Source organism: Nansenia antarctica (assembly GCF_963989245.1).
Source record: "Nansenia antarctica genome assembly, chromosome: 1".
Taxonomy (NCBI): domain Eukaryota; kingdom Metazoa; phylum Chordata; class Actinopteri; order Argentiniformes; family Microstomatidae; genus Nansenia; species Nansenia antarctica.
This window is the reverse complement of record NC_137674.1, coordinates 111,598,021-111,610,011: the sequence shown is the minus strand read 5'-3', so window position 1 is coordinate 111,610,011 and position 11,991 is coordinate 111,598,021. Positions and strand designations below refer to the sequence as shown.

The following is an 11,991-nucleotide window of genomic DNA, read 5'->3' as shown; positions in this document are numbered from 1 at the left end:
GTGAATGGATCCTTGTCCTCCCGGAGCTTCTGTTGCGTCCAACCGGGCTTGTATTCCTTAGCTAACTGACGGTCCGTCCTCCTGCGGTCGTCAGCGGGTGTTTTACAATTGTTCAGCTCTCCCTCTAGTTAGCTGAATGGTGAATTTTCTGCTTGCTCCGGCAGTACGGGTGAAATGATGAGACTGACACAATTCGGTTTGATTTCCTTCTTCCTCTAATAAACAGATTGTAAAACTGAACACAATACATTGATATTAGTACATGTAAATAACCAACAGTGAACAAACTAACAGAAAAGATTTAACAAACTACACAATCATACAGAACTCAACTTACCAACTCCCATCTCTCTATACAACTGATCTCCCTTCTCCCCTGCCTCTCAGATCACACTCATTAAGCCCGCCCCCAATTCTATCTTAACCAATCACTCCACTCATGCATACTTTTAACCAATCACAAACAACAAATAAAATAACCCCCAAATGAACCCTCCCATGGATTAGCCAAACATTATAGGTCATTCTTCCTTCTAGCATTGTGACTGCCAAATGGCCCATGGTCCTAGCATCGATGTTTGTGTTATGATGGCTGATATACAGTAGATGATTCACTTACTTACTTAGACAAATGCACTTGTTGTAAGTCGCTTTGGATAAAAGCATCTGCAAAATGTAAAAATGTGAAGGTAAATGTGAAGGTAAAGGTAAATATAAAGGTAAACCTAAAGGTAAATGTTAGCATAGAGGACCTCAGGTTCTAGCCCATGTTCTGGATGGTTCTCCTGGCCAGGGAGCGAGCGATGTCCAGCTGCTGCAGCCAGGGTCTCTCTGTGAAGGCGCTGGGACAGAGATAATACTGTTACTCTCTGTGAAGGCGCTAGGACAGAGATAATACTGTTATTATTTACTCTCTGTGAAGGCGCTAGGACAGAGATAATACTGTTATTGTTTACTCTCTGTGAAGGCGCTAGGACAGAGATATAATACTGTTGTTGTTTACTGTTTCTATTATTATACTACTCTAATAATTGTCTCTTGTCTTATAGTTTTTTTTATAACTATTGCCATTTTCCCTTGTTGCTGCAATGTTGAGGAACCGTAGCCTAAGAATTTTGTAACTATAATATACTTTAGTACACTAGTAGACCCATCTCTTCAGGTTACACCTTAACTGCTCCCCCTGAGACATTACCACCCCCCCAGCACTGTGTCTCCTGAGACATCTACCACCCCCCAGCACTGTGTCTCCTGAGACATCTACTACCCCCCAGCACTGTGTCTCCTGAGACATCTTCTACCCCCCAGCACTGTGTCTCCTGAGACACCTGCCCCCCCCTATACTGTGTCTCCTGAGACATCTACTACCCCCCTTGTACTGTTTCTCCAGTGTCTACTGGAAAAATATATTGTCGACTGCTAGTGGGCTAGATTACTCTTCCTGCTACAACTGTACTCATGCATATCAGTGTATAACTCACCTGGCCAGGGCGAGGCAGTACAAGGCGTTCTCTCTGGGCGTACGGCCGCAGTGGCGAGAGAAGGAGTCCAGCGCGGAGGAGAGGAGGTGGGAGGAGTCAGAGGAGGAGGCGGAGACAAACAGAGGCCTGGGATTGGTGTCCCTGGAAACGGCCGGAAGCGGGACTCTGCTCCTCCACAGGCTCTCCTCCCCCTCCTCCCCCCTCCGTCCTTCATCCGAGTGTTTATCCTCCTCTTTCCATCCTCCCTTTCCTCCATATCCCCTCTTCTTCCCCCTCCTCTTCTTCTCTCTGACATCACTTCCTGTGTCCACAGGAAGCAGCTTCGGCAGTTCCAGTGATGATGTCATCGTACCCTGGCCTTGGCGTGGCAGGAAGGACGCTAGGCGCGGCGGGCGGCGCACGGAGGTCAGAGGTCGTCGGGGGGAGGAGGCTTCAGACGCCACCCATCCCCCACCACCCCCCTCTGTCCTGGCCTCCCCCTCCCCCCTCCCCCTCCCCCTCCTGGGCTTGGTGGACATCTGGGGGAGGCTGAAGCCGTCCACCAAGACCACATCTCCCACCCTGCTCCTGTCCAGAGCCCTGAGCGCCCCCCCCTGGTGGGAGTGGGGGTGGTGGTGAGGGTGGGGGTGTAGCGCCCCCTGGTGGTGGGGGTGTCGTCGGGCCTTCGCGGCGGCCCTCCTCTGGCCCAGCCTGACCCAGCGCTTCACCCTGAGGTAGGTCGTCATGGCGACGGCCACGCCGCCCAGGAGCGGCACGGAGGAGCACAGCTTGGCGCCCAGGTGGCGGGCGCACTCCCTGTGTCCGTGGCGCACCGCCAGGCGCAGGAGGTCGTGACCCCACAGCAGGGTGAGCACGCTGGCGCCGACGAAGAGCTTGAGGACGAGGAGCCGCCCACGCTCGGCCGCCGCGTGGGCGGGGCTCTTGGTCGTAGCGTCGGGGTGGGCCGTACCAAGGCACCAGCGGCGGTAGGGGTGGACGCCCACGGGCTCCTCGGCACGCGCGCCCCGCTGCAGCAGCCAGCTGGACAGGTCCAGGTGGCCCAGAGAGGCGGCGATGTACAGCGCCACCCGCAGTTGGAACCTGGAATAGCACATGGCAAGGCAAGGCACGTTTATTTGTTTTACATTTACATTTTTGGCATTTAGTAGACGCCTTATTCCAAAGCGACTTACAATCAATACATTTGACTAAGCAAGTGAATCATCAGTTCACCAGTCGTAGCAGGAAGAGTAATCCAGCTCAAGCCAGGGGTCATTGGCAGTCTCCGTGATAGAAGAAAATAATAATAATTAATAATTAATTAATTAATAATTGTTTTATATAGACACTGGAGAAACAGTACAAGGGGAAGTCTTAGGGGACACAGTATAGGGAAAAGAAGTCTCAGGAGACACAGTGCTGGGGGGAAGCAGGTGTCTCAGGAGGAGCAGTTAAGGTGTAATTTGTTTGTATAGCACATTTCATACAACAGGGGCAATTCAAAGTGCTCTACATACATTATTAAAAAATACAGCAAGAGGAGCATAGTAAGAAAATAAAAAAAATGACAATGAATAAAAGCAAATATAAGAAGTAAATAGATAAAAACATTTAATAAGATAATAGTTAAGAATGAATTAAAAGACATTGATAGAAGTGTTTGTGGCCAGCACAGATTCTGTTGGCTTCTTATAATACAAACAGTGATTAGAAATCATTAGTTTAGAAATCATCAAAGTTTGAAAAATGTATTGGTGGCCTGGCCTAGTGGATAGTGAGTTGGTACTGGTAATTAGAAGGTCGTGAGTTCAAATCCCACCTGGGAACACCACCACCACTAGTGTAAGTGAGTAAGGCACTTAGCCCTAAGTTACCCTTGTTACTTGAGTAAGGCACTTAGCCCCTAAGCTACTCCAGGGAGACTGTCCATGTTAATCTCTAACTGTAAGTCTCTTTGGTTAAAAGCTGCTAAATGGTTAAAATGTACAATGTCCTAACACAGCCAGATGGATAATGGGCACGGCTCCTTCTAATGGAGGGTTGGATAAGGTGTCGGGGAGAGGCTGAACTCCTTTGGCAAGTAAGTAGTAAAGTACACAGAGGAAAAGAAGGCTGTATTTATACTGTTATTGGGGCACAAGGTGCATGAGGTCTGACGACCAAACCACCCTCAAGACCACCAGGACCAAGCTCCGGACCTGGGGTGATAGGGCCTTTTCAGCCGCAGCCCCGTCCCTCTGGAACGCCCTCCCCAACCACATCAGACAGGCCAACACCCTGCCAACATTTAAACAGGCCCTCAAAACCTCACCTCTTCAAGCTCGCCTTCACCAGTTAACCCTCTCCCCCTCCCCTTCCCATGTGTCCCCAGCACTACCTTCATTAGGCCCCTATACTTTCTTTTATTTATTTTTGTGTCTTTTTATTATTACTACTCAATCTTTTCAGTTTGTAAAGCGTCTTTGAGTGTCTAGAAAAGGGCTATTATAAGTCTAATGTATTATTATTATTATTATTATTATTATTATTATGACATGGACGTGTTCTGACCTCATCACTGCTCTCTCCTCTGATAGGCTGCGCTGGACGGTCAGCTTGTGTCCCAGGAAGCAGCCCCGCAGGAGCCCCGCCCACCCGTCCCAGGTGTCCAGCCTAAGGGTTGACCCTAGGGGAGATCCAGGGGCTGAGACAGGTCCAAATATAGAGTACACCATCCCTGCCTCTGGCTGCCATCAACCAAGAATACAGTAGCACATTTAAAGAAACTACGGTAAGCCAGTAGTTCAGTTCTGTATAAACTAAGATGAACTACCACAGTCAAAACACAAACGTATAAAACGCAAATTCAGTTATGACGATAAATATAGGTAGGTAGGTAGGTAGGGCGAGAGAGAGAGAGAGAGAGAGAGAGAGAGAGAGAGAGAGAGAGAGAGAGAGAGAGAGAGAGAGAGAGAGAGAGAGAGAGAGCGAGAGAGAGAGAGAGAGAGAGCGAGAGCGAGAGAGAGAGAGAGAGATAGATAGATAGTTCTATCTCAGTTTAGAATGATAAGGTTCTATCTCTGTTTAGAATGATAAGGTTCTATCTCCGTTTAGAATGATAAGGTTCTGTCTCCGTTTAGAATGATAAGGTTCTATCTCCGTTTAGAATGATAAGGTTCTATCTCCGTTTAGGGCAGTTCAGAGATATTGAGCGTCAACGTTTTTACATTCCATTATGTTCTGTGAGATGGAACCTTTGTATTTTATGAATTACTAACTCAAAAATGTCAACATTTAAAAAACAAAATGTAATTAATTAATAAACACCTAATGGATCAGATTATGTAAAAAAAAAAAAACTCAATTTTGACAAAAATTTAGATAGAACCTCATAATTCTAACGTCACGAAGTGTGTTGGTCCCTCGGGACTTGTATTAGCGTGGTTTACATCGTATCGAGCTGGTATGGAGGACCAAGTCTGTCAAAATTAACAATAAATATATAGACACATAAATGAATGTATGAACAAATAAATGAATGAATACACACAGTATATCGAAATACATTTCTATATGTATTTATTCTTTTCCACATTCATTCTTTCTTTTCCACATTCTCTGTTGCCCTGGGAGACTATAGGAGACGACTAGTTCTCTCTATCACAACCAGCCCAATGAGTGTGGAACAGCGCCGCCACTCTCCCTGTGGTCAATGTCGGCATTGCAGCCGGGTGTCTCACGGTCCTCTCGACTCTCACTCACAAACAAGGAACGACACATTAAAGAAAACACATTGAATCCATTTGGCCGATGCGTCTGAACTCTATTCGTTATACTGACGGATATACAGTGTTCTTGTTTAGTTTAAGATCTCAGATGGACTGTAAAATATGCTGTAGCTGTACATGTTATATATGCCGCAATGCATGATGGGGAAATGACTGAGCCACACCGTCGACTGGAAGCTTGTGCACCACAGTCACATGCCCACGACCGACGTGTGCAACTCATACTTACCTGGCAAGGGAGACACCATGATCAAGAAGGTGGTTCACCATGGGCGAGGCTCAGCCATTGCACATTCGGCTGTACTGACCCCATCGAATTTCTCAAATGTAGAAATCTCGATTGCATAATTTCTGGTAGTGGGGGACTGCGTTCGCGCTCTCCCCTGATTATATGTATAAAGTTAACCACTGACTAACTAGTGACTCTCAGTTCAGCAGTATGATAAGACTGTAAACTATCTTGGCCTAAGTCTAAGGCATGGCGATATGGTTGGGCAATTATTTAAATTGGACATTTGTGTTTGTCTTTTCAAAATGTAGGGGGTGACATTAGTCACATATAGTGGCTAGAGTTGGACTATTAAATGAAATGAGGCAGAAAGTTAGAAAATGACAAATATAACCAGGGCTAACCTAAAGCGCGGCATCCGGGAGGCCAAGGCAGACCACAGAGAGAAGATTGAGGAATGCTTCCTGAGCAACAACTCCAGGCGGGTGTGGCAGGGGGTTCAGCACATGACAAACTTCAGAGCCAACAGGCTCACAGCCGCAGAGGACGACCCCCTGCTGGCGGAAAAGCTGAACTCCTTCTACGCCCGGTTCGACGAGGGGCAAACACCACTCTCTCCAGCTCTCAGCAGCCTCAGGAAGGAACACAACAAGCAGGAGATACTGGTGGCCTTCTACCGCGGCGCAGTGGAGAGCATCCTCACCTACGGCATCTGCAACTGGTTCTCCAGCTGCACAACAGCGGAGAGAAATGCGCTACAGAGAGTAGTGAGAACAGCACAGAAGATCACCGGCGCCCCCCTCCCCTCTCTGGAAGAGCTGTACAACACACGCTGTCTCAGGAAGGCCTCAAAGATCTCCAGGGACCCGACCCACCCTGGGCACGTACACTTTACCAGGCTGCCCTCGAAAAGGAGGTTCAGGACCCTGGCCGCTAAGACAAACAGACTGAAGAACTGCTTCTACCACAGGGCCGTCCAGGCCCTGAACACAGCAAAGACCTAAGTTCTGGGCCCTGGACAGTCTGGACGGATTGTATGGCAGCTGCTGGACTGAAAAAATCAGGTGTAGTGCTGAGGCACAAACATGTACATTTCAAGCCTGCAAACTGTGACACTTTAAATAACGTGAAAAATTGTTGTGCAATATGACAACCCTAGTCGACTATCTGTACAGTATAGTACAGTGGATTGTGTACATAGCCTTTATTTATGTAAACCAGCTCCTTCCCTTCTTGTGATTTTTTTTTCTAAAAGTTTTTTTATTTTTTATTTTTCCCTTTCCTAACACCAGGGGAGCCACTCCTCCTACATTTCGTTGTTTGGTACCTGTACTGTAGCAATGACAATAAAGTCCATTCATTCATTCATTCATTCACAGAGCATGAAGTGAGACGCATGCTGAAGGCGGTGGACCCCAGGAAAGCCTCAGGGCCGGATGGCGTCCTGGGACGGGTGCTGAGGGACTGCGCCGACCAGCTGGCCGGGGTTTTCACCAACATCTTTAACCAGTCCCTGTCCCAGGCCACCATCCCACCCTGCCTGAAAACCTCAACTATCATCCCAGTCCCGAAGAAAAGCACGGTGAGCTGCCTAAACGACTACCGCCCGGTGGCACTCACACCAATCATCATGAAGTGCTTCGAGAAACTAGTCCGGGCCCACATAGTCACACGCCTCCCGCCCAACCTGGATCCATACCAGTTCGCCTACAGAGCCCACAGGTCCACAGAGGACGCCATCGCGACGACTCTCCACTCCACTCTATCCCACCTGGAGAGGGGAAACAGCTACGCGAGACTGCTCTTTGTGGACTTCAGCTCTGCCTTCAACACCATCCTTCCAGACAGGCTAGTGACCAAACTACTAGACCTGTCCGAGGCGGCGTACAGGGATGAGGTAGAGCAGCTGAGCAAGCTGTGCAAGGTTAACAACCTGCTGCTGAACCAGTCAAAGACCCAGGAAATCATCGTGGACTTCAGGAGGAAAAAATCTGAGGTCCAGCCCCTGCTCATCGACGGAGGGAGCGTGGAGAGAGTCTCAACCCTCCGATTCCTGGGGGTGCACATACAGGATGACCTGTCCTGGAAGAACAACACAGCAGCCATCATCAAGAAGGCACAACAGCGGCTCTTCTTCCTGAGAGTCCTCAGGAAAGACCACATCAGACAGGAGATGCTGGTGGCCTTCTACCGCTGTGCAGTGGAGAGCATCCTCACCTACTGCATCTGCAACTGGTTCTCCAGCTGCACAGCCGCAGAGAGGAATGCGCTACAGAGAGTCGTGAGAACGGCCCAGAAGATCACCGGCGCCCCCCTCCCCTCTCTGGAAGAGCTGTACAACACACGCTGCCTCAGGAAGGCCTCCAAGATCTCCAGAGACCCATCCCACCCTGGGTACGAACACTTTGCTCGGCTGCCCTCGAACAGGCAGTACAGGACCATGTTCGCAAGGACAAACAGACTGAAGCTCAGCTTCTACCCCAGGGCCATCCAGGCCCTGAACACAGCAAAGACCTAGGTTCTGGGCCCTGGACAGTCTGGACGGATTGATGGCAGCTGCTGGATTGAAAATCAGGTGTAGTGCTGAGGCACAAATGTGTAAATTTCACGCCTGCAAACTGCGACACTTTAAATGAATGTGCAATAACACTATGTGCAATATGACAACCCAACAATAAGGTTGCAGAGAATAGGAAATGTTAGAATAGGTATAGCATAGCATAGAGTACAGCACAGTGTTTTATTTGTACAGTATAGTATAGTGGATAGTGTACATAGCCTTTATTTATGTAAACCAGCTCCTTTCCCTTCTTTTTTTTTTTTTTTTTTTTTTTTTTTTTTCCTAGCACCAGGGGAGCCCCCCCTCCCAAATTTCGTTGTTCGGTACCTGTACTATATCAATGACAATAAAGACCATAAAGACCATTCATTCATTCATTCATTCATAAAAAATAGAAAGATAGACAGAGAGATAGACAGACAGATAGATAGACAGACAGATAGGTAGATAGACAGACAGGTAGACAGACAGACAGACAGACAGACAGACAGACAGATAGATAGACAGGTAGACAGACAGACAGTTTGATAGATAACCTTAACATCCCCCAGCCTGACTCTGATCACCCCGATTGAGCCAGCCGGAGGAGGAGTTGTACAGTCTAAGATGAACTACCACCGTCACCAAACACGAAACACAACTTAAGCAGATTCAGTTATGAAGCACTTCAATGTGAAGATGCCCTCAGACAGACAGGCAGGGGACCATAGAAGGACATCAGGTCTTACCCACTCCAACGCCGTAGTCGTGGAAACGGTTGCAGTCGTAGAGCTGCAGGCCGCTGGGCGCGCTCAGTCTGAACGCTCCGACAGGCAGGCCGGTCTGCTGGGAGACCAGGGACCTCAGCCCGGCCACAGACCCACCCTGGGGGAGCACAGACCCACCCTGGGGGAGCACGGGGAGGGACAGGGTCTGCCCCGTCACGGCGTTGAACACACGCACCACAGCCCGCTGCTCCTCCTGAGGGAACAGCAGGAAGAGTCAGGTGGGGGAGAGAGAAAGAAAGAAAACAAAAAAACAGAAATGTGATTAGCTTGTATTTCCTCTAGTTCTCTAGTGGTCCTCCAAGTCTCTTGTGTCCTGGGGGGTATTCCATCAACGTTGCTAAAGGGAAATCCAGGCTTATTTTGATACATTTCACAAGTTTCACAAGACTCAAAAATAAGCCAGGATTTTCCTTTAGCGACGTTGATGGAAGACCCCCCTGGTTTCCTAGGGTGAGACCTCAGTCTTTTATTACTATTACGTTCTCTCCTGTCCACCCTGTGGATTATCAGGAGTAAAGTGGCCTTGCCTTCCTACTGCCTTCCTACTGCCTTCCTACTGCTTCCCTCTCTGGTAAGTAAGTAAGTAAGTAAAATGTATTTATAGAGCACCTTTCGCAGACCAAGGGTCACAAAGTGCTTTACATAACAAGGAAAGAAACACAATAAAACATAATACAAGAGCGAGAGCCACAGCAGGTTAAAACAGGCAAAACATGTGAAATAAAAACAAGTAAGACAACAGGTGTAACAACAGCATCAACAGGACACTGAAAGACAGGCCCATTTGGGCAATCCAAAAGCCTGTCTAAACAAAACAGTCTTTAGCTGTTTTTTTAAAAACCTCTGGTGTCTCTCTGCTCCTGAGTCTCACCAGGGAGGTGCTGGACCATATCGGTTCCTCCCTTAGGTGGAAATGTTCTGACTAATGTGTCCATGGGAAGCCCAAAGGATTGGGACCAGTATTTAGATGTCTCTCTGTGTATCTGTTTGGTACCCTGGTGTATTTTTATACTGTCCATGTCTGTCCATGGCTGCTGTTTAGTCCTGTGTTGTTATGTTATTATGTTATTATGTTCCATGTCTTTTTGTTTCTAAATCAATCTCCTTGATTTTGATTGCAGGATTCTTTCCTGTGATATTGCTTGATTACATGTTTTTTTTCTTTTTTTTTCATTTTTGGCATTTAGCAGACGCCTTCTTCCAAAGCGACTTCAATACATTTGACTAAGCAAGTGAATCATTCACCAGTCGTATCAAGAAGAGTAATCTAGCTCAGGCCAGGGGCCATTGGCAGTCTCAGTGATAGAAGGATTATTATTATTATATTAGTTTTTAATATAGACACTGGAGAGCAGAGAGACAGTACAAGGGGGGCAGTAGAAGTCATAGGGGACACAGTAAAGGGGAAAGCGGGTGTCTCAGGAGACGCAGTGCTGGGGAGTAGTAGATCAGGAGGAGCAGTTAAGGTGTAACCCGAAGAGATGGAGGTCTTCAGTCTCCGACGGAAGATGGGTAGTGACTCTGCAGTTCTGACAGCCTGTTGTTGTAATGTTGTAATTACATTAAATACAACATAGAATTTCTACTTGTTTTGCGTAACAGCAACACCCACTGTGTTGAGGGTGAGTCCTAGCTAGGTAAAGGGCAGTGTCCTGGGGGTTTATGAGGGTGGTAAGGGTCTCTGGTACGACCATCGACAAGAGAGGATAAAAGTTCCATACAAAGAGCGAGACCATTGGAACACATTCCAGCTCTACCACTAGGTAACCACGGTAACCAGAGGCCTGTTGCATAAAGATAGATTAAGACTGGTCTAAGCCTTAGACTGGTCTTATATTCTCAGGTTAGACCAGTCTAATTAAGACTGCCTGTTGCATAAAAAATAAGACTGACTTAAAGTGAGATCTAAGTCTAAGACTGGGTCTAACGAACAGCAGAACAAATCACTGATTTGTTCAAGACACTGATTGTAAAAACTACACCTGTGAAGACACGCACATACACACACACACACACACACACACACACACACACACACACACAGCTAGACTGGCGTGTGTACCTTCAGCAGGCACTGAAGGCCACTGCCGGGGGTGATCCCCACGTCAGCCAGCGCCCAGCTGTCCTGCAGGGTGGCTCCAGCGTGGCTCAGCTCCAGGCGTACCTGGCTGTCCTCTGACAGCTGCACCAGGAAGTGATCCTGCAGGAGGCAGAGGAGTGGAAACTGAGACTAGGAGAGCCGTAATGGCTCTGGTCCCAAGCAACAAAGCAGAGAGGGCTCCACACATGTAGAGCTGTCATTATGACACGACTGTAATGGAGAAACTGCCCCACACTGACCACCAGAGCTGTTATGGGAAGTGTTTCACACTTAAAGAGGTCAAATGGAGGATATACCAGACAGACTAATACTAAAACTATACTGTACTATCACTGTCGTTGTCATGTTTGTTTATATCATGTTCTTATATCACTATTTGCACTTCTGGTTTAGATGCTAAACTGCATTTAGTTGTCTAGTTACTTGTACTCTGCAATAACAATAACGTTTTATCTAATCTAATCTAATCTAAGACATAATGGGGGAAAAACGTTGAAACAGTATGCAAGTCTCCCAGTGCCATAACAGAGATAATGATAATTCAGCTTCTTTCTAATAACAATTCCATTTTCTAACAGAGAATCCTTCCTTCCTTCTCTGTCCAAAAAACAAGTCAACAATCAAAGAAAAAGAAAAGACGTGAGAGCGACTGAGGAGGTTTTACTACCTTGACCATCTGCTTCACGGCCCCCACGGTCTGGGCAGGGGGGACGTCGAAGGGCTGCCGGGACCCGTCGAAGGCGATGAAGACCCTCATGGTGGGGGGGTACGTCCGACCTCTCGTCCCTCTCCTCTGCTCTGACTGGGGGAGAGGACCTGTGTGTGTGTGTGTGTGTGTGTGTGTGTGTATGTCTGAGAGAGCCACCCCTGAGAGGGGAGAGGACCGTGTGTGTGTGTGTGTGTGTGGGAGAGGACCGTGTGTGTGTGTCTGAGAGACCCATCTCTGGGAGGGCAGGGACAGGGGGGACCTGGGGAGGCTGAGGAGGACCTGGGGGGGAGGAGGGGGGACCTGAAGGCGGGGGGAGAGGGGGGACCTGAAGGGGGTGGGGGGACTTGGGGGGGAGGGAGGAGGGGGGACCTGGAGGGGGAGAGGGGGGGGGGGGGCCT

The 11,991-nt window shown here is 48.2% G+C and overlaps 1 protein-coding gene across 1 annotated transcript; it reads right to left on the bottom strand.

Moving 5' to 3' along the window:
- Nucleotides 1-760: 760 nt before the first annotated feature.
- On the bottom strand, nt 761-11,641 carry LOC308156758 (protein ANKUB1-like; the record flags this gene model as incomplete). Its single annotated transcript, XM_080530185.1, has 8 exons — nt 761-842; nt 1,482-1,860; nt 1,981-2,074; nt 2,177-2,561; nt 4,011-4,125; nt 8,745-8,976; nt 10,846-10,983; nt 11,552-11,641. The coding sequence occupies 8 exons, from the start codon at nt 11,639-11,641 to the stop codon at nt 761-763; spliced, it is 1,515 nt and encodes a 504-aa protein (XP_080386311.1).
- Nucleotides 11,642-11,991: the final 350 nt, after the last annotated feature.